Source organism: Caloenas nicobarica, chromosome 3 (genome assembly GCF_036013445.1).
Source record: "Caloenas nicobarica isolate bCalNic1 chromosome 3, bCalNic1.hap1, whole genome shotgun sequence".
Lineage (NCBI taxonomy): Eukaryota > Metazoa > Chordata > Aves > Columbiformes > Columbidae > Caloenas > Caloenas nicobarica.
The window spans coordinates 48,089,914-48,113,119 of NC_088247.1; the positions used below are offsets into that span (position 1 = coordinate 48,089,914).

Consider the following 23,206-nt stretch of genomic DNA (forward strand, 5'->3'; position numbering starts at 1 on the left):
ATTATCTTACTGTGATTTTTTTTTTTTTTAGAAGTTGTTTAGCTTTTCTGCCATTGGCAAAACACTGTATTTGTGTAGATTATCACAACAAAGAAATGGCAGTTTCTGATAGGTTGTGGTTCCATTGCAATAGGCACATTCTACAGACGAGGTGGAAGATGTGGTTCCTAACTTGAATAGCTTGCACTTCAAAATGAAAGATGTAAGCTTTTAAAAAAACCAAAGTCACCATTTTCAAAGGCAACAAGTGATTTAGGAGTGCAAGCGTCTGCTTTTAAGTCAATTGAATGTCTCCCCTGCATGATGACACAACTCAGCTGCATTTGCAGTTCAATGGTTCTGAGTTATTTTGAGGGAACTGACTTCATTAAAAAGTAAGCTAAATGTATCCACTCTATATATAATTTGGTGTCAGCTTTAGGATTGTAAGATTGTTGGGTGTAGTTGTAAATAAGCATCCCATGGAGTTGTTTGGAAGTGAGCACTATTTACAGTCACTGTTTAGAATCATAGTTTTCCTTAGTTTGTTTTTGATCTTAGTTTTATTCCCAGCAGGAGATTAGTTTTTGCATCTTAAGCTCTGGATTGAGAGTCTGTCTCTCATTAGCTACATTTGCTTTAAGAATGTAGTCAATTTCTACACCCCCCAACCGGAAAAAAAGCCTTATCTAACTTGCCAAGTATGTTTTATGGAATACACTTAAGAAACTTACTTCAGGTAGTAATGTAGTAATATTGTTAGTTAGACCTCCTTTCTGCTTTATACCTTATTTTATGTGTTTCAGGGCTTAATTTTAGAAAGCATTCACTTTAGTGAAAGCTGCATAAACCTTGAGGTTTTAGATCCTGTACTTTGTAGATCAAGGAATACACAAAGACAAGATTTTTGAAGCTGACGGTAGTTTTAAGGGTTTGCCTTTTTGATTTATTTTTTGTTTCTTAAATGCCTGAATGTACTTTCTTTTTTTTTAAAAAAAAAGCTTTGGCCATGGTTTTGAAATCTTACCAGGAAGTGCCAATATTTAGATAGACCTATAAACAGAATGATCTATAAACCTAATTCCCGTAGTTTCTAGGTTCTTTTGAAAACTTAAAAAATCAAAAGATCACTTGAATTGTGATCTAGTAGCTTATTTAAGAGGAACTTACATGTAATTTTGATGTATGTATATTTCCTTATGGCCTTTTGTGTTTTATCTGCTTATACCTGTTGAAATTGTTGGCTTGTTTGCTTCCTGTACAAAGCAAAAGAAACTCTTTTTTTTTTTTTTTTTTTAAGCCTTAACTATTTTTTGAGACCTTTTCATTGACAAATGCTTTGGAGTTGGAACTGGAAATTGGGCAGTGAGGGCCTTTTACTGTTCCCTCAGTCTGTAGCCAGCCTTGAGCGGCTGGTAGGTCTTTGAGACATCTCACTTCTTGTAGCTTCAGGATGGTTGTTGGTCCCTATTGAGTAGATAAGCTCTTCTAAGGCAGGAGTGATTGTGCTGAATGATGAAGCAACATGGGAATGTGCTCTTGTGAGGCTGACATTTCAACTCCATTGGGATTAAGTGGGGAAATGGGCAAATACTAATTACTAAAGCAGTATTCATCTCTGTGCAGGAAAATGAGCTCAGGTAGAGCAGGTGCAGAAAAGGTGCACGTGGGAGAGTCTAGGCTAGAATGACGTGTATTTTCCCACAGGAGAAAAAGAAAAAAATTGAGAACTTCACTCACATCAGTCACCCCAAAGAAAGACCAGGAACAGAACGGTACTATTTTAGTTAGATAGCACTGCGATACATGCGTATAAAATTGTTTATGAATACAGGAAAAAGCTGGAAGTCACAAGAATCTTCTTTATCAGCAGAAAAGCAAAGGTCTGAAACAACTTTCCACTATGGGAAACGTGACTAAAAACCTTCTGCTGTAAAATCAAACAAAATCGGTTCTTACCAAGATTCTGTGATGAGGTGACTGAAGATAGCAGGGGGCTGTGCTTGATCCAGAAAAATCTTCTACCACAGGGTTTCTAGATCTCAGATTCTTGCTCTACTGCTCATCCATGTGGGTGTCAAAGCTAGAAAACAACTTCCACAAGGGATGTGCAGTAGGTATAGGATAAGGTGCTATGAACACTAAAATGCAGTTGGGAAATTCCAGACTGTTGCTTGTGTTATCTGAGTTTGTTCCTATTTCTGCATAGGCACTACAGTAATAGTTATTGCTATGTGATACTGTAATTACATGATCACACACTGCAGGTTACTGCAGGTGAACTACGTAGCTGTTGTGGTAATAAAAGCTGAAGAAGAAATGCATAATTCTTCTTCCACACAAGTATTTGAAAAGTCCATGAAAAATTACATCTTGTGACACACCAGAAATCAGGACAAAACAGTTATTGCCAAGTGTGCTTTATATGAAAATCACTATTGTGAATACTGGTAGGTCAAGGGTCCTGGGAGAGGGGGAAGCATCAGATAATGTAAGTCAAGACTGTTGCATGTATCCAGGAGATAAAGGGTGCACAGGCAACTGCTGTCTAACATCTTTGTCTGACTTTTTTGCTTTACTAATGTTTTTAAAATGTAGTTTTCATTTGTGTGGTTACTGCTGGCAACATCATTTTGGTGTCTTCGCTCTTAGTAACTAAAACATACATTACAGAATATTTTAAAAGAAAGAATAATAAATCAATTAGTGAATAATTCAACAAACAAGTTGTATAACCTCACCTCAAGTAGTGTGCAAACAACTTAAACTAATGATTTGAAAGTTGCAGGGTAATGTGTAGTGCTTAGTTAGGAAGCTCCAAAACAAAACTGCATGTTATTTTAATCTTTCCTCAGTATGCCCTCTGGCGTGTTTTATAATTACGCAATGACATACCTTTTAATTCTGCCGCAAGAAACCTTCAGTAAAACTTGATAAGAAATTGCCTTCTTAATTAAATTCTGTTTATTAATAATGCTTTAAATTAACTTCTTATCTTTGCCTGTAACTTACAGAGCTTTCCAATAGCTTTGTACCTGCCGTGGTTTGATTGCAGGGTGACAATAAAACCGTGGCAGATGTATTGTTAACCCTCTCTCCCCCCTCTTCCCCCGTTAGCCCCTCCCTCTCCCCCCTTCCCACTAAGGGCAGGCGATTGGGAGGAAAAGGAGGACAGAGAGAAGAGAGTTGGAAAAATTTAAAATGTTTTACTAATGCTACTAATAGAAATAGAGAAAATAATACAAAATATACAAAACAAATCTTGAAAGTCCCAGCAACTGCTCCGGCAGGTGTAGGGCCGGCACCCGAAGTCCTGGACTGGACTCTCCAGCCAACCGGAACTGGATTCAGTCTGTCCCTAGGCCTCAGTTCGCAGGGACGACTCGCAAGGTCCTCTCCCAATGTCGGCCGTAAGGAAAAAGGGATGAGATCCTCGTGATCTCCCACTTTTATATGAAGTATGACGTGAATGGGATGGAATACCTTAGTTGGTCAATTTTTCAGTTCACATCCTGCCTGCACATCTCACGGGATGCATCATTGTCAATGACCTTGCATTGCATTGCTATGTCTACCAAAACATGTACCTAACTTTCAGGAAAGCTGCAGTTAGTAAGAAGACTTTAGCTGACAGGGAAAAATTCACCAAAAGAGAAACTTGTTTTTAACAAAACCAGGACATTCCACCCCTTATGACATGCCATTCACGGCATACTTAGACCTTATCAAGAAAATCTAATTAATTACTATTACTATATATATATACACACATATGTACATATATACACAGGTGTAATTCATCATTCTCTTAGTCCGTGGTCCATCCTTCAAAAAGTTCACAACAGTCTCCCAGGGCAGGAAAAAAAAATGATACATCTAGTGCATCTCATGACCACTCTTTGTGGGTTAAAGACATCAACTTCGAAGAAGTTGTCAGGCACCACTCGTAGAGGCTAGCTCTGGTTTCATCACCACTGTCTTGATCTGAAAGACACTTATTAAACACTGTTAGTATGGCAATTAACATAATGTAGTTCAGTATTGAATATTTTCACCTAAAATCAAATCCCCTTGAGGTACACACCAAACTTCTCCATCCTTAAGCATCACCCACCAGGTGCTGCCAGGTCCTTCGGCAAAAACAATCCCACGAATGGGCTTGCCTTTGCCTGAGGCAGGAGTAACCCAGACTGCCTTTCCTAACATATTTTTCATGTGTACTACAGGGACTTTATCTCCTTCTACAGTACGTAGTTCTGATTGGGCAGGCCCAGCTCAATTGGTTGATCCCCCAGTGTTGACCAACCAAGTGGCTTTTGCTAAATGTGAATCCCAGTTTTTAAAGGTTCCACCACCCAGTGCCTTTAGTGTAGTTTTTAACAAACCATTGTACCTTTCGATTTTCCCTGAAGCTGGTGCATGCTATGGAATGTGATATAGCCACTCAATACCATGTTCTTTGGCCCAATTGTCTATAAGACTGTTTTTGGAATTAGTACCATTGTCTGATTCAATTCTTTCTGGCATGCCATGTCGCCAAAGGACTTGCTTTTCAAGGCCCAAGATCGTATTTTGGGCTGTGGCATGGGGTACAGCATATGTTTCCAACCATCCAGTGGTTGCTTCTACTATTGTAAGTACATAGTACTTACTTTGATGTGTTTGTGGAAGTGTAATATAATCAATCTGCCAAGCCTCTCCATACTTATACTTTAACCATCGCCCCCCATACCATACAGGCTTTAACCTTTTAGCTTGTTTGATTTCGGCACAAGTTTCACATTCATGAATAACCTGTGAAATAGTGTCCATAGTTAAGTCCACCCCTCGATCACGAGCCCATTTATATGTTGCATCTCTGCCTTGATGCCCTGAAGCATCATGAGCCCATTGAGCTAGGAAAAGTTCACCTTTATGTTTCCAGTCCAAGTCCACTTCATCTACTTTAATCTTAGCAGCTTGATCCACTTGCTGGTTGTTTTGGTGTTTCTCGGTGGCTCGACTTTTAGGCACATGAGCGTCTACATGACAAACTTTCACAGGCAGTCTCTCTAGCCAAGCAGCAATGTCCTGCCACAGTGTGGCAGCCCAAATAGGTTTACCTCTACGTTGCCAATTGCTTTTCTTCCATTGCTGTAGCCACCCCCACAAGGCATTTTCTACCATCCATGAGTCAGTATAGAGATAAAGCATTGGCCACTTTTCTCGTTCAGCAATGTCCAAGGCCAGCTGGATGGCCTTTACTTCTGCAAATTGACTAGATTCACCTTGTCCTTCAGTGGCTTCTGTAACTCGTCGTGTGGGACTCCACACAGCAGCTTTCCACCTTCGATGTTTTCCTACAAGATGGCAGGATCCATCTGTGAATAGTGCATACTGCTTTTCAGTCTCTGAAAGGGTATTATACGGTGGTGCTTCTTCAGCACGTGTTACTTCCTCCTCGTCTGGAGACATCCCAAAGTCTTTACTTTCTGGCCAGTCTGTAATCACTTCTAAGATACCTGGGCGATTGGGACTCCCAATTCGAGCTCGTTGTGTGATCAATGCAATCCATTTACTCCACGTAACTTCAGTTGCATGATGCGTAGAGGGAACCTTCCCTTTGAACATCCAGCTCAGCACCGGCAGTCGAGGTCCCAGAAGGAGCTGTGCTTCAGTACCAATCACTTCTGAAGCAGCTCAGACTCCTTCATAAGCTGCAAATATCTCCTTTTCAGTTGGAGTATAGTTGGCCTCAGATCCTTTGTATCCTCGACTCCAAAAACCTAAGGGTCAACCTCGGGTTTCTCCTGGTGCTTTCTGCCAGAGGCTCCAGGTAGGTCCATCATCTCCAGCTGTGGTGTAGAGCACATTTTTAACATCTAGTCCAATCTGAACTGGTCCAAGGGCCACTGCATGAGTTATCTCACGCTTAATTTGTTCAAAGGCTTGTCGTTGTTCAGGGCCTCACTCAAATTGGTTCTTTTTACGAGTCACTCGATAGAGAGGGCTCACAATCTGGCTGTAGTCGGGAATATGCATTCTCCAAAAACCTACAACGCCCAAGAAAGTCTGTGTCTCCTCTCCTTTTTATTAGTAGGTGGAGACATAGCTGCAATTTTGCTGATCACATCCATTGGGATCTGACGACGACCATCTTGCCATTTTATTCCTAAAAACTGAATCTCTCGTGCAGGTCCCTTGACCTTGCTTCATTTTATGGCAAAACCAGCATCCAAAAGAATCTGAATTATTCTCTCACCTTTCTCGAAGACTTCTTTCGCTGTGTCGCCCCATACGATGATGTCATCAATATACCGCAAGTGTTCTGGAGCTTTACCTTCTTCCAGCATGGTTTGAATCAGTCCATGGCAGATGGTAGGACTGTGTTTCCACCCCTGGGGCAAGCAATTCCACATGTACTGGATGCCCCTCCAGGTGAAAGCAAACTGCGGCCTGCGTTCTGCTGCTAAAGGAATAGAGAAAAATGCATTAGCAATGTCAATGGTGGCATACCACTTGGCTGCCTATGACTCCAGTTCAAATTGCAGTTCTAGCATATCAGGCACAGCAGCACTCAACAGTGGTGTAACTTCATTCAGGCCACGATAGTCTACAGTTAGTCTCCACTCGTCACTAGACTTACGCACTGGCCAAATCGGGCTGTTAAAAGGTGAGCAAGTCTTACTGATCGCACCCTGGCTTTCCAGTTGACGAATCAACTTCTGGATAGGAATCAAAGAGTCTCGATTGGTGCAATATTGTCGGCAATGCACCGTTGTGGTAGCAATTGGCACCTGCTGATCATCAACCATCAGCAGTCCTACAACAGAAGGGTCGTCTGAGAGACCAGGCAAATCAGACAGCTGTTCAGTATTCTCAGTGTCCACAGCTGCTATACCAAATGCCCACCTATACCCTTTTGGGTCCTTAAAATACCCTCTCCTGAGGTAGTCTATGCCAAGGATGCACGGAGCACCTGGACCAGTCACAATGGGATGCTTTTGCCAGTTTTTTCCAGTTAGGCTCATTTCAGCCTCTACAACAGTCAGTTCCTGGAATCCCCCAGTCACTCCAACAATATTGACGGGTTGTGTTCCTTTATACTTGGAAAGAATTATCGTGCACTGAGTACCAGTGTCCACCAAAGCTTTGTACTCCTGGGGGTGTGTTGTACCAGGCCATCGTATCTGTACAGTCCAATAAGCTCTGTTATCCCTTTCCTCTGCCTGGCTGGAGGCAGGGCACCTCTAATTTCTGTTTTGCACAGTCTCTGGGTATGAATTAGAGGTTCCTTCAAGAGCATCAGAATCTCTTCTGCCCCTTTTGTAAACTGGAGCAGCCGTTTTCCTAGGAGCTTTTCCTTTTAACTCACGTACTCGTTCTTGAAGTTCTGAGGTAGGTCTTCCATGCCACCTATTCATGTTTTCTCCCTGCTCATGCGAGAGGAACCACAGTGAACCTCTTTTTGTGGACTGCCTCCGTCCTCTCTCTTGGGATTGGAAGCGCCTTCTCCTAATAGCTGAAACATAGGTTCGCGCAGGTCATGAATGGTACGTGTGTTCTCTGAGTGCTTTGATTTCTTGCAACAACTTTTCAAACCGGTCATCAGATTTTTCACACAGTCTCTCCACAGCAGAGACACAAGCCCATAGAGAACCAGCAAGGCTGTCCTCGTAGTCTCGGAGCTGCTCAATCACGTCAGAAACCCTTTGTCTACCACTAGCTGTCCAGATCATTCCTGCCAACGATTTAGCATATGCAGGTGGTGCACTTTGTACAAATCTGTGCCACATAGGTCGCGTACAATCAATTCTATCTGGGTCTGTCCCCTCTTGGCTGTTTGGCCCAAAATAGATGATCTCTCGCACAGCTAATTCTCTCAGGAACTGGATACCTCTCTCCACAGTATTCCATTTCCCTAATGTGCATATGCAATCTTCCTTGTAGGGAAATCTTACTTTCATAGCTGTCAGGAGTCGGGTCCAGAGGGTAGTGGGGTTGTGCTCTCTTGAAATGGCCCTATCAAGGGTAGAATCCTTTGACAGAGATCCTAGCTGCTTGGCTTCACCACCTTCCAATTCTATTGTTTCAGCCCCATTATCCCAGCATCGGAGCAACCAGGTTACAATATTCTCGCCTTCATGACGACTGAAGTCTTTTCGCAGATCTCTCAGTTCACCTGGAGAAAAGGACCGAGTAGTGGTCACTTCTTCTCCTCCCTGCGCTGATGATGCCCCTTGGGTTGATGTTGGCCCTGTGCCATCATCTACTGGCCCTTTGCCATCACCTGCTAGCCCTCTGCCATCACCTGCAGCACGAGTAGTCCGTCTTGTGACTTTCTTACAACCGGCAACTGATGCAGATATGGGCTCACCATCCTTTGAATTATTTCCAGAGTCTGAATGACTGTCACTGGCATTGGCATAATCACAGTAGTTGTTATGATTACAACAGCAACAGTGCCCAGTGTGTGAGGAAGGAGGGGCTGCCTTGTTAGCCTTTGAGGCTGGAGGAGTAACAGTATTTACAGTGGAGGAGGCAACAGCGACCTTGGCAGCTGGAGCTTGAGCCTCTGAAGCCGCCGCAGTGTTTGCGATCAGGGGGGCAGGGGCTGAAGCTGCAGCCTTAGCTGCCTTTCGCTTCGAGCGGCTCGGAGTGCTTTTTGCCTCAGCAGACGCAACGCAAGTCTCAGGACTCAAAAGAGACACAGACCTCCTATTTAACCTCATTTCTCTTAACACTAGCACAAACTGACACACATTCGGCAAGCCGAACAGCACCATCGTAGTTCTATCAAAGCTTCAAGGATATTCAAAGCTCTCAAAAACATTTGTAAACTGTCCTAGCGAGAAAGCGAAAGTATTGTTAGTCAACTTTTCTAAAGATTCGCTTGACCAATTAGCAAACACATAGCTGTATTGCTCTTTTATCTCTCCTGGAGGTTTTTCAAGGTAAAGCCGAAACGAGTAGAAATTCATTATCGGTTGCAGTATAATGAAGTAAACCAGTGCCAAACCACACAGTATCATCATAACCATCGTCCAGTTTCTTGTTATATATTACACACATCGATTCATGAAGAATGCCCAACACAGGTAGGGAACCATGGAACACAATGTACAAAATAACTGATACAACTTAGGCCACAGCATCTTTAAAACAATGTAATTCACTCTGCCTTAATGACACTATCTAATGTCGGAAGCACACAGACCCCCGAGTCTCACAACTCTATGAGTTGGCACCGTGCCAAGAAAATTGGACAGTACGTCAGAACACTGGGAAAGCCAAAAATCTCCAAATTTACCGCTTTTTAGTGCCAAATTTTAATCCTTTCTGCGCCCCGCGTTGGGCACCAATTATCTGTCGTGGTTTGATTGCAGGGTGACAATAAAACCGTGGCAGATGTATTGTTAACCCTCTCTCCCCCCTCTTCCCCCGTTAGCCCCTCCCTCTCCCCCCTTCCCACTAAGGGCAGGCGATTGGGAGGAAAAGGAGGACAGAGAGAAGAGAGTTGGAAAAATTTAAAATGTTTTACTAATGCTACTAATAGAAATAGAGAAAATAATACAAAATATACAAAACCAATCTTGAAAGTCGCGGCAACTGCTCCGGCAGGTGTAGGGCCGGCACCCGAAGTCCTGGACTGGACTCTCCAGCCAGCCGGAACTGGATTCAGTCTGTCCCTAGGCCTCAGTTCGCAGGGACGACTCGCAAGGTCCTCTCCCAATGTCGGCCATAAGGAAAAAAAGGGACGAGATCCTCGTGATCTCCCACTCTTACATGAAGTATGACGTGAATGGGATGGAATACTTTAGTTGGTCAGTTTTTCAGTTCACCTCCTGCCCGCACATCTCGCGGGATGCATCATTGTCAATGACCTTGCATTCCATTGCTATGTCTACCAAAACATGTAGCTAACTTTCAGGAAAGCTGCAGTTAGTAAGAAGACTTTAGCTGACAGGGAAAAATTCACCAAAAGAGAAACTTGTTTTTAACAAAACCAGGACAGTACCGCCATCAGTAAATTTTTTTAACTGTTAGCCATGACCTAACTATCTTAGTCTTTTTTTTAAAAAAAAAACCAAACTTCAGCATGCAACTACCTCACAGATCATGCCTAGTTTTTTCTGTTCCTTTCTTGAATTATGATCTTGAAATATTACCTCAGTGGTAGGGTGTGGCTCCTTTGGAAACTACAGTAAGGGCTCTGTAATTTTTTGTTATTGCTTAATATCTAAGTTGTAAATAATATCTAATCTTAAACTGCATTTCAGTGTTAGGAAGTTTTGGAGTGTTGGGTTGTCTGCACTAAATTGTAGTTATTGTCAATCACAGCTCTTCAGGATGTTGTTGGAACTGGACCTGGAATATCTTCCAACATCAACAGATTTTTTTTTTTTTTCTTGAGATGAAATATCTCTTTCTAACATAGGTAAAGCATTCTGTATTCTTCAGACAACCTCTAAAAGATGAGCTATTTTGTCATTGATGAGTCAACAAAGAAGGATGCTTTATACTTTAATTAAATGGCATATATAATAGAAACAGGAGACTACTAACTCTTAAAACAGTCCACAGAGAGCTCCAAATAATAAACATCCTACTTGAACTGAGATGATGATAGCTGAAAATGCATTAAGTAGACAGCGAAACAAAAACAAATGAAGGTGAGAACTCAGTCAAGCAGGCTGAAGTGGAGTAAATGCTGTCAGCAAGGCAGCCCGTGCTAGTGCTAATGCGTTTTGCAGTATGATGCCTATAAAATACTGACTCCTGGCATCAGAGTCAATGACAAAAACCTACATCGCTTTTACCTTATATACACATGCAGAAACAATAATGCCATAAGAAAGATTCTTATCTGCTAATGCTTTTGTAAAAAAAAAATTAAAAAAAATTGCAGCCTGTGAAAGAGCTCGGAACAAATGCTAAGTGACAATTGTTAGATAAGTGCGTTATGGTTCTGAAGTTGAGTTTTGACTGATAATTAATGAAATAAAAAAAAGATCAGACAGTACATGAAACACACACCAAATCAAGTTGTGATTTTTAGAATGTTGTTCAGAGTACCAGATTAATTGGGCTAAACTTTTAATAAGAGGATTACATATATGTGTGTCAATATTAGGAGGATTTGTAGCTTCACTAGCACCTTCAGAGGAGGTAATACCTTCATGTATGCTACTGACTAAAACAGAATACTTTCTGCGACTGGTTGAGGTTCATAAAATAAATTTCAGCCCTGGAGGGTTACACAGAGGACACCGGTGTCTAAGACCATTTGCTGTTAGTCTTGTCATCTTGTCCCCAGCCTGTGTTGTTGGCAGTCAGGACCCAACCAGTTCTTGCCGCACGGTGAGGAAAAAGGGCCTGGAGGCTATGCTGTGAAGTTGAGTGAAGAGGTTTTGTCTGCTGGAACAGCAGAAATCTGCTGTATATGGACTGTAGAGCCAGAACCTCTAGCAGTGGTGTAACCTGGGCTTGAGTCCGTTTTCCCTGTCTCTCTTTTGTCCATGGCACAGGCTGGTACGTGGATGCTCCTGCCAGTTTTGCAAGGGCAACAGGCACGTGAGAATGTGGCTTGAGAAGCTGTCAGGGTGCCCCTGCATCATGGGCTCCTGCATTGGGAGCATTTTGAGTGTAGCTGGTGCATTAGGAAAGCTTCGAAGCACTTGCAGGCAGCATGGAAACTGGGCCAATAGCAAGGTTAGAGGAATACAAAAAGGGCTTTAAACTGTCCCCAGAGCACGTGCAAATTTGCTGGTTGTTCCTTCTTTTTACAGTAAGTAGAGTAAGGCAGAAGGAAATTATAGGACTTGTCCGATACGACAGTAAGTCATGTTGAGAACAAGATTAAAAGCTTTGTCTTCATCTCCAGGGTTATGTCCTTCTGAGCTCTAAAAAAGAGAGGGTTTGAGAACTTTGCTGTGTAAAGAACTACAGCTGATGCCAGCTGAGCCACAAATAACAGACCGGCTGACCTGGAGTTTCACTGGCGTTTCACCAGACTTGAGTCTTATGCAGGGAGGTACATACTCACTCCATTAAAATACTCATGGCTGCTAGGCTCAGATCTTTCTGATCATAAGATTTCTGGAGTCTCCAGAGGCACATTTCTGCCAACATTTATGGAATATTATCACTTAGCACTGGCGTAGGTGTTTCAGAAATTCTTGTTAAACAGCTCTAAATTCTCTGCCTTTTATGTCTTTGATTAGAGGAGTTTCTGAATTGCCTGCTTTTTGCACTGCTGAAGTAGATTGAATTCTCGTTTGGCTGTGATAAAGATGCATATTGTAATCCTCCATGAATGTTGGCTTTATGTCTGTATAAAAAGCAAAAGGAGTATTTCATCTTCCTTTCTTCCCATTTGAAATGCATTAGCCTTGGTTTTGTGCCCCACCTGTTTCCTCTACCCAACTGCCCAGGTTCTTCATTTTCATTTCTGGATATCCACCAAGGTGCCCACCAAGTTCTTCGATGGATGGCACAGTGATTGGGCACTTCAGTTTGCAGATTTTGCAAAAGCTTAAAGCCTTTAATAATTATTTATTGATTTATCTTAGGAAACAGCTTTTAATATTTGATACTTTGTATTTGAAATGAGAAGGGTGTACTCATATGGTTTGGGTGAAAAAGTATACCACTTTGGGGCAAGACATTCCTCAGGGTTTTGGGCTTTGGCAGAAGAGTGCTTTGGCTCTTCATCTGATAAAAGAATGAACCTGAATAGCAGTGATGTCTGTAATTTCCTTCCTAAAGAGAGCCATGAGAAACTATTTTTTTTTTCATATGCAATTAGATCGGTGGTGTTGTCCCTTTCAGGTACTCAGCACACAGACATACTTGATCTTCTCTGTACTTAACAGTACTTCAGTCCTAAGTATGGAATAAAAATTACTGTTACTTGAACCATTTGCTTACCACCAACCTTAAAATCTCCAGCAGCATCCCCGTATGTGTTGCTTTTAGTGCTCCCATTGTTTTATTTTGCATTGGATGTGACACTTGTCCAGGTGGCTGTTACTTGTGTCTGATGGTGAGGTGTGCACTGGGTCAGCTCTGCGATGTTGCCATCCACCAGTTCCTTTCTCATTCTTTAATCTTTTCATGCTTTATTTCATCAAAACATTTCAAGTTCAGCTGTTCTTTGTCCAGGTGAGATTTTTTCAGAGGTGATGGATGAAGCTGTTGCTGGTGGCCCTCGTGACAGTTAGTTTCTTGGTTTCTTGTTAAGAAGTCCATAATAGTGGCTGGGGGACTGGAATGGAGGGAGAAAATAAACAGCGTATATATATAACTTTGAGGAGATGATATAGTATGTAACGCTCTTAAACACTGCTAAAAACACTCCAAGTTTTCTGTAATAATTCTTTTCCGTGGATGCCGTGGGGAAGTTGCATGGTTGTGAATGGGAAAGCAGGGTAACTCCTGAGACTGCAAATGAGAGAACTGGCTTAGAGGCAGAGGCTTTAATCCCTGCCAGGGGCAGCTGGTGAGCAGCTCTGGCTTATTCCCATTAATTTTCAGGAGAATTTCTGGAATGCCATCAGGGCTGCACTCTCCTGTGCTTGCGTATAGACGACTTCTACGGGTTTTTCATTCTTGCATCTGAATAATCCCCAAAGTCCTGGTCATGGACAACTATTAATAATTGCTCAAAATAACTTCTTGCAGAAGTGTTCCAGTTAAGCAGTTATTCTTGGCCTACAGCAAATTTGTCTAGCTATTTCAGTTAGAGAAAATATTTATTTCCTGTTTTTAGGATACGAGTGGTATTGCAGTGCTTCATAACCATATTATCCTGTGGGTACAGCACATTTCATTAGCTGAGGAAGGAGTGGTAACGTTATCTTGCAAAATGCTGCTATCTTGCTCTATGAAGTAGTTGCATCCAAGATACTGAAGTACTTGCACAATTAAAATAATTGGAATGCGTTTCAGGCATATGAAGTTTTTCTCCTAAATACAATGACCTAATAGCTCAAGATAAAATGCTGCCTGCAGTACTCATAGGGTAGATCTTGCTGAAAAAAGTTACCTTCTATGTAATGGAAAAAGTCATTTTAAATGAATGTATTTGAATGGGTACTTTAATGAGGTACTGCTTTTTTTGCATATCTTCTATTGGTGGTTTAGATATACAAATAGACACTAACAAGCTCTTATTAAGGGTTTTTATTTCATCATTACAGGTGAAACCATGAACAAAGGAACTGCTACAAAATTGTATTTTTGTCTGTTTCCTGCTGCTTTCAGTACTTAGAATATTAAATTTTTATTCAGTCTGGGTTAGTCTTAGGTGAACCAAATACAGCTCTGCTTACAATTTACTAAGTGGCCCCTGCATTTGCATTTTAAAATCTTGCTGTTGAAAAGCAGCTGTTCAAATAGCTGTTCAAAAAAATTATGATTAAGGTTGACTGAGTAGCTTAACTATGTTTTTTCTTTTCCTCTATGGATTATAGTTCATAGTGATTATTTTGTTTGAGGTTGTCAGAGAGATCTTAACATTGTCAGGATGCAGAAGAGCCACATTTTTAACTATCAGACATTGTTCAGGTAAAGTTGACAGTATGAATGAGCACCCATATATACCCATGTCAATAAGGACAAACAAGCATTCAAGAAGAAAGATGTGAAGGAACAAAAATAAGAATATGATCAGGACTTTACACCCTCTATTCTATAATTCTAGTATTTCAAGTTACAGTGTTTATGTATCATTCTGTCATGGGTTTTCATTTCTTACGGCTTCTTTCGTTTCAGCCTCTTGGGGCCAGTGACTATTTGGAGATATCAAAGCATTTTGACACGGTCTTTGTTCGCGACATCCCACTTCTTACAATGGCAAAAAGGACCCAAGCTCGTCGTTTCATTACTCTCATTGATACATTTTATGAGCATAAGGTGAGAACGAAGCCTTTCCTATATGTGCAACAATAATACTGGGAGCCCTAAAACCTGACTGTTGTAATTGATTTGAAGTAAGTTTTTCTGTAGTAATGATTTGGAAAACATAAGCGGGATGAACAAGCACTGCAAAGAAACATCATTCCGGTTTCACAAGAAAGGCTCCATTCCAGTAAAGGCAATAACCCCACCGCTGGTGTTTTTTTTTTTTTATTTCTGAGAGTATTAAGCATGACCACAAATATAAGCCTGAGCTTATTTGCCTGTCATGAATAGGAATGGTATTTCTTTCCTAACCCAGGAAAACCACCATTTTAATAATGCAAGATTGTGCTGCCAACTGTGCTGGAACAAATTTTTTAATTTGTGTGGGCAGTTGGTCGGGTATTGGTGCCTTCCTGAACAGGGTACTGAGGAGTTAAAAGCATAGTTACATTATTAATTTTGAAGGAAACAGTCACTGTAGACTTTATATTAGGTTGCAGAATTGCTAATGGAATCGTAATGATAAATGCAGCACTTCATGTGGATTTACAGAGGTTTCAATCATGGAAGCAAAATCAGCACAACTAAAACAAAGAGAAGTTAATGTTTAAGATTATTTTTTTAAAAGTAATAAAAGATACGAAACCCTATCTTATGTGTGATTATATACGCACACACTTAAATATTTATGCAATCAGGAAATCGATTGAGATTTCTTTCAAGGAGGTCCTGACAAGGTGATCAGAAAGGCCCTGATTCAGCAAGGTATTGAACTAACTAAGTGTGGAAGTAGTTTCCTTCAAGTCAGCCAGATTCTTTGTGCTTTATGATTTGGAAATGGATAGTTTCTCAGAGGACATGCTAATATTTATAAACTAATAACAGCGTGTTAGAAATAGCGGGGTGGGGGGAATGTTGTGTTCTGCTCTATGTGCTGTCATTAAGAACTGCAAGCGATCAGCTGCTTTCTGTTGCTTCCTCCATAGGAAAACCACAAGTGTTAAACTCCCGTCACAAGTAGTTGTTTGGAAAATCTACCCGAGAGAGCATATTTGTTTGTTCTGTAATGATACTTCAGCCTGTCTTCATTGCAGCCCCCCAAGAGATACTCTGTATCACTGCATGTTGTATCTCCTCCTAGCAGACGTGAAAACAGCATCATTATTGTTATTAGCAAATAATGTGCACTTGAGTGGTGTAGGTGAAAGCAAGTGTGGTTCCACTCAGCCTTCTGGTAAATTTGGAATGTAAACATTCTTTAGATGGAAATATGTGTGCAGTGCACTTACCTACTGAGAGGAATCTAACTATGAGGGGAAAGAAAACACTGACTCCTAATACTTTATAGTTGTTGTTTTAAAAAGTAAACTTGTGAACTCATTGCCTGTACGAGTATTTAATAGCACGGTTGTGCTGTTCTCTGAATAAAATTACATGATTTGTTACTGAGAAGAAGATCCTGTAAGGTTAATACTCCAAATGACAGAGTCAGTTAAGTCTGTAACAGCAGTGCTAATAACAGAAAGGGAAAATACCTGGAGGGGAGGGGGAGCAGTCCTAATTTGAAGTTTGCTTTTCATAAAACGTGTATTTTATCCCCTTTCCGTAAAGCCCAAGTGATGATATTGTTGCCTGTTTTCCTTCTCTCAGGTGCGTATTATTTGTTCTGCAGTGACTCCTCTCCAAAGCTTGTTCCTGGTAGAACATGACAGTGGAGAACAAGAGGACAACAGAGTGTTGATGGATGATTTGGACTTGAGCCAGGTACACGACATTAACATCGTCTCCCTTTTGTAACAAAATTGGGTTTGGTCTCATAATTACAGCAGCATTTTAGGAAGAGGACTCAAGTAAACATTTAGCTAGTGATTTGCTGCTTTTTCTGCAGTGTATCTATTGCTCTCATAATTGCAGGTTACATGATTTATTCGTAGTCAAAATGTCACAATATATAAAACCATTTTGCGTAAGTTTTAGGGTCATTTTTTAATCATTATATCTGTTCAATCATGTATGAAAATACTGATTTAAGTTTACCTCCTACATTTAAAATACAGAAATAAAAGATGGTCTGTTCTACCTCTTCTTAAACCGTATAGCACAACCTCACAAATTCTCACGCGCCGTACTATTTTGCATGTTGCTTGTTCTGTTTTTCCTTTTCCTTATAATCTAGTTACTGCTAATGAATTTTTGTCTAAATCAGTATACAAATAGTCATCAGAAAATTGAAAGTAGATAGTTAATGTGTCATCATGTTGCTTTAAACCCAAGTAGTTGTTTTGTATGTTCCTTCAGAAGATTATCTGGCTGAAATAGGTGTTTTTCTTTAATTTTTGGATGTTAACTTTATTTTTTAGTGCCACGCTGCTGTCTTGCATTGTCAAAGCCTGTGAAGCGCTCAGCCTGAGGAATTAGATAGGATGCACTTCAGTATGGCTACATCTCTCACAGTTCTGTGGTCCTATTTTTGTGTGTTAATGCAGGATTCCGCCAAAGGACTCTCCATGTTTACAGGAGAAGAAGAAATCTTTGCCTTTCAGCGCACTGTCTCACGGCTCACAGAAATGCAAACTGAACAGTACTGGAAAGATGGGGACAGAAGCAAAAAATCATTATAATTAAAAGTTTAATAAAGTCACCAAGAGCTAAAATTACAGAATTGGAAAGCTTTTTAGCACAACTGAAATAATAATTGCACTTTATTATCTGGACCACGTTCTCTTTCATCAGTTGTTTTTTGTGTTTAAAACATGAGGACTCCGTTATTTTTCTGTACCACCAGTGTGTGGACATGCGAAATTTTGCCTTCATTTTCTTTTCTGTAAAATATAACTTTGACATTCAGGAAATCTAATGGGATTAGAATTTTTCTGGAGAATTGGTCTAGAGACAAAGTTAATGGGCCATGCAGGGTTCACAGTAGATTTATGATGTCATGTGAAGAGGGCACTTCGTGGTTCCTGCAGTGCTTCTGTCATGTCAGTTTGCACAAAAGAGAAATCGAGTGCTTTCTTTGTGAAACTCCTGGTATTGTATAGGTCCTTGCTAGAATCCTGAAATTCTTCTGCAGTGTATTCTGGGGTTTTTTTTTCCTATTTTCTGTGTGTAGCCATGTGCTGACTTTCAGAGTCCAAGAGTTTCTTGTAATCAGGCTGTTGCTCAGTCTGGTTCATTGAAAACTAAAACCACAAGAGAACCCGGAGGAACAGCTTGAGGGTACATGAAACCACACAGGATTAAGATCTAAGTAATCATGGATGGGAAAAGAAACTATGATAAGACAGGGTATACTGTAACATATAAGTGCAAGTTAATACTCTTCCTAAATTCTGCAGTTCTTGCAAGCCTGGATATGGTGCCTCTATACCAGTGATGTATCTCTAACCTGAATTTTCTCAGGTTTCATCTATACCAAACCTTCTGTTGCTGCTGGGACACCTGCCCTCATTTGGAGAGCGCAGTACGTGGTACTGCTGAGGCAATTCATCATGTTGCCGTAGGAATGTGTTTTATGGAGAAGACGGGATATTAACTGATACCTCAAAACATGTCGCCCATCTCGTGTTTGTAGCTGGAAACTTTCTTTTAGTTAAAAATGCAGTTTTGTCATTCTGGGTTTTAATCTAGCTGAAACAAAATATGGTATTGCGTGTATTGGCTTATAGTGTGATTTACAAAAAGTCATTTTAAGAGCATAATTACTTTTCCCTGTTCAGGGTTTCTGTTATGCAGATGTACTGAAAAGATTGCCCTAATTCTTAGGGAGGAAAAGAAATTGAGGGTTTTTCTTGGATTTTGCAACATAACCGTTCTCTTGTACTGTATCGGTTATCAAAATATTTTTCTCTGCCCTTGTTAAGCCTGATTAAATTGTTTCAATTGTAGCCCCCATCCTAATTACAGAAAGCTTTTAAAAGGGACTTCTGAGGGGCAGAGAGGACTGGAGGGGTCCTGTGCACTTCCATGTGTTGTGGCAACACGGATGTTTTGGAACCACGTGCTCAAGACTGGTTTTCTGTTCTGATCACTTCTCTTTATCCTGGGCATTACTTATACTGGCTATACCTGTTCTTCAAAGAATTTTTAAAACCTATATTTATAGTTGGCAACGTATGCAACTATGTTGTTATTCCCACAAGGGTGACTACCATGGAAAATTTTAATGCATATTTATGAAGACCCCAATCAGAATACATTGCTTATACTTAAGAATATCCGAATAATTGATGTATATTTTAAGATATTTGTATTAGATTTCTCAGCAGGGGAACTATTGAGATTCATGCATGTGTGTCTGTATACGCGCACACATATGTATACTTAATTTATACATTTATATGAATATATATAAAACTAATGTATATAATTTAAGTGTGTGTGGTTCTATATTTATACACGGCAGCCTATACTCGTCAGCCTGGGCCTGTGCTGATAACTCTCCTGAAGCTTCAGCCTTTTTTTCTAGTAGCCTTCAAGTGCCTTCTGCCTTGTCTGACCCAGAATGTATTGTGGGCAGATGGGAGGTGGTGGTAGATACCCTAAAGCACCTTGCATCTGGATATTTATTTGCAATTCTTTTGAAACCTGTTTATATGTTTAGCCTGTATGTCCTCTTCTGCCATGTGGTACAGGGGAAGTGCATAACCTTGCAGAACACAGGTGAGATGTTTGGGATGTGTGAGAGAGGAGGTCCTGGCAGGTTCTGCATCCCCGCAAAGACTGTCTCGGGTCAGGGAAGTCAAGCGTTTCTCCATGGTCTGTGTGGGTGGTGACCATCCTCCTTTAACCAAGGGATCCTTGGAGCCCCTTGGGCAGATCTGTTTGTGTTCAAATTGGTACAGCCTTGCCCATTGGTATTTGAGGCTTTCCTGCAATCTGAGCACTCATCCCAGACTCAGGTACCCCAGGTTTTTGGAAGTTCATAAATGCAGTGGGACTGATGTATTGTTGATCATAGAATTGTGTTGGTTGGAAGAGACCCTTAAGATCATGGAGTCCAACCATAACCTAAATCTAGCACTAAACCATGTCTCTAAGAGCCTCATCTATAAGGCTTTTAAACATGTTCAGGGATGGTGACTCCACCGCTTCCCTGGGCAGCCTGTTCCAGTGCTTCGCAACCCTTTCCCTGAAGAAATGTTTCCTAATTTCCAATCTGAACCTCCCCTGGCGCAACTTGAGGCCATTTCCTCTCATCCTATCACTTGCTACTTGGGAGAAGAGACCAACACCCTCCAAGCTACAACCTCCTTTCAGGTAGTTGCAGACAGTGATAAGGTCTCCCCTCAGCCTCCTTTTCTCCAGGCTGAACAGCCCCAGTGCCTTGAGCTCTCTCAAACCACAGGAGGGAAGTTCCCGAAAGCTTCCAGAGCCAGCACTGCTTCCAAGGCATGTTGCTGAATAAAACCATAGTGCAGCCTTTCCGTGGCCAGCCAGGAAGCTGTCTGTTGGCGGTCATTGGTAGGTGGCAGCAGTAATTAAGGAGAAGAAATGGGGAATATTCCAGAAGTGGTTTGGGGCTGAAAACAAGAAAAGCTCCTTAAATCATTGTGCAGTATTTGTGGTTGCACTGCAGAGTGTGGATTGCCACATTTTAGGTCAGGACCACAAGGAGAGATTGATGAGACCAATTCATCAGCCAGCCCAGATGCCAGGGCAGACATCCCCACAGTAACCGCAGAAGCAGCAGGTTTATGTCCGTCTACTTCCCTGAAGAAAGTGAGACCCTGTATGCGTGTGTTACAATGCCACTAATGGTGGTGTAGCACACATAAAGTCTCCTTCCAACACTGAATTTGGAGGGGCTTCTTCTGAGGCTGGACAGCTTCCAGGCTACTGGTGCTGGCCAGAATGTGTCACTGGGGCACGATGGACACCACTGGGCATGTCCTGCCCTGGGATGATGGTTCACCTGCACTCCCAGCAGTCCCGTCCCCTGGCCCGCTCCTTGCTGCTGTAAAACAGCAGCATTCAATAGCTGCTTATTCCTACATTGACAAGTTGTATTTGCCCAAATGTAAACAGTGTGAATAAATTACGCGCACTCCTCAATGGCCTTAAAATTGCTGGGTTTGTGCTGGGTGCTTCTATCCCAAATTCAAGTATTGGCTTCTTAGGTTTTTCTTAACTTGGCAGATTAATGTCATTTCAGATTTACAACATGTTTTGATTTCCCTTTTAGTCATTCAGCAAACAGTATTGCCAAGTTATTTTTAAAGGTCTTTTCAAGTAACCTCACTGGTCTGGTATGATATTTTGCTGTCACAGGATATAAAATCCTTGTGATTATGGACCATGTAAAATGTTTCATGTTAGTTTATAAAGGCCACATCCTGGCTAGGAATCTCTCAACTAACTTATTTTGAATACTTGATTGACGAAGGAATGTTCCCAATGCCTGAAAATTCAAATTACAGCTTCTGTGAACATAGTTACTCTATCCATATAGGCATTTTACCTTTAAAGCTGTATTTTCATTTTGCATTCTTGTGCAGTAGCTCTTATTTTTTTTTTTTAATAAATAACGCAATTCTGTCTTTCAAAGCTACAGGTTTTCTGAATTTACCCTTGCAGAGATCAAGGGAACAATTGCAGTAATTTGTGTATAATGAGACAGCCTTCCGAAGGTCTTTGGAGCGATTGAAGATGCACTTCTTGCTGTTCTTGCTTTTTGTTCTAAAAAGGAAAACCATTAATGACGTGGGTTTTTTGAGTAAAGGTGATCATAATGACAATATAGCTGGATAGATGTCACCTATTTTGCAGCAATTTAAACATGAAAAAGACTGACCAAGTTTCAAACAGTGCTCAGCACGGTCACCAGCCATCTAACAAGGAGAAAGGCTACTCGCTCCATCAAGACCTGTCACAGAATCACAGAATCGCACAATGTTGGGGATTGGAAGGGACCCCAAAAGATCATCTAGTCCAATCCCCCCGCCAGAGCAGGAACACCTAGGTGAGGTTACACAGGAAGGCGTCCAGGCAGGTCGAAGAGGATCAAGTTCCAGGAGTTTTCTTTCTGCAGCTACCTGGATCTGAATAATCCTGGTGCCTCAGTTTCCCTGTTGCTAAAATGGGAATTATGTTACTTTCTCATTTGCCAACACTGAAGTGCTGCCAGGCTTCACTCATTAATATTCTAAGATGCTTGCTGAGGCTCTGGAACAAAAATACTTCAGTAAAGTATGTAAATATTGCAAAAAAAATGTAGCTACTCAAAGTGGATTAGTTTCCTTGTTTGGGTTACAGAATTAATGCTATCAACTAAACACCCTGTGCCTCTTTGTAGTGATTTTTTTTTTTTTTAATGCGTCTGTTTTAAAGAAAATAAATTCTGAGATTTCTGATTAAAATCCTAACCAATTCATGTATTTTTTCTTCTACCTGCAATGACAAATTTCATACAAGAGTCATTACAACCTTAGCTCCTGTACTTGGGAACTGCAGCGGCTTTGTAAATTCTGTTGGGATTTTCCTTGTATGATATACTGAGAATTTTTTTTTATAAATACGTACATTTGAGTCTGATATATATAACAAACTGAACACTGTTAAGTCCTTCTGTTATTTGAGAAGCATTTAGTTGTAATAAAGAAAAAATAATAAATACAGATTTTATAAACATTACACTTATTATTTGTGCTATTTGCAGGAATGCTGTTCTGAATAGATAAGCCTTCTGTTAATTACTTAGTGAGTTTTGGGGGGGGGTTTTTTTGTTTGCTTGTTTTTTAATCTCTGTCTCCAGGGGGCAACCCCGGACTTGCAGCACTGGCAGCGTCTGGGCCCTTGGCTGCCTGGCTGCGCTGCAGCACCACAGGCCATTGCCCTGCGCGTGGCTCAGCTTTTGGTAGGTGTTTCCAGGGCTTGTCAGAAGGTTCCTCCTCCAGAGACAGTTTAGACTTGTCCTCCTCAGTTACTGCTGCCGGCAACCCTAATTTTTGGTTTTGGAACGGTTTTCCGCCTTTCTGACTCTTTTCTCTGGCACCTTGAGGGTGGGGCCCTCCAGCTAGGTGCAAACCATGATTCAAGTGCTCTTTTTTTTTTTTTTTCCTGTTAATTTGGGATTCTTACTGTTTGGGATCTGCTTTCACCGTCAGCCAATTAGTTCTGTGGTTACAGGCTTTACGCAGCTCGGAAAACTCCCCCTGGGAAGCAGTTACTTGATATTTGGGCAGGCAGAGAAGTGCCGGCACTGGGGCTGTTCAGCCTGGAGAAAAGGAGGCTGAGGGGAGACCTGCTCGCTGTCTGCAACCACCTGAAAGGAGGTCGTAGCGTGGAGGGTGTTGGTCTCTTCTCCCAAGTTGCAACTGATAGGACGAGAGGAAATGGCCTCAAG

At 41.3% G+C, this 23,206-nt stretch overlaps 1 protein-coding gene across 5 annotated transcripts in view; it reads left to right on the forward strand.

Annotated features, from left to right (window-relative positions):
• Positions 1–22,391, forward strand: part of AFG1L (AFG1 like ATPase) — an 83,277-nt gene extending 60,886 nt beyond the window's left edge. For 3 of the 5 annotated variants that reach the window (XM_065632002.1, XM_065632001.1, XM_065632004.1), the window contains 3 exons: positions 14,734–14,874; positions 16,513–16,626; positions 17,349–22,391. In XM_065632002.1, the coding sequence (XP_065488074.1) occupies positions 14,734–14,874; positions 16,513–16,626; positions 17,349–17,483 (390 nt within the window). In that variant the 3' untranslated portion in view covers positions 17,484–22,391. Of the gene's footprint in view, positions 1–14,733; positions 14,875–15,848; positions 15,935–16,512; positions 16,627–17,348 lie in introns of those variants that run through there. The other 2 variants (XM_065632006.1, XM_065632005.1) reach the window with 2 other exon arrangements.
• The last annotated feature ends 815 nt before the right edge of the window (positions 22,392–23,206 follow it).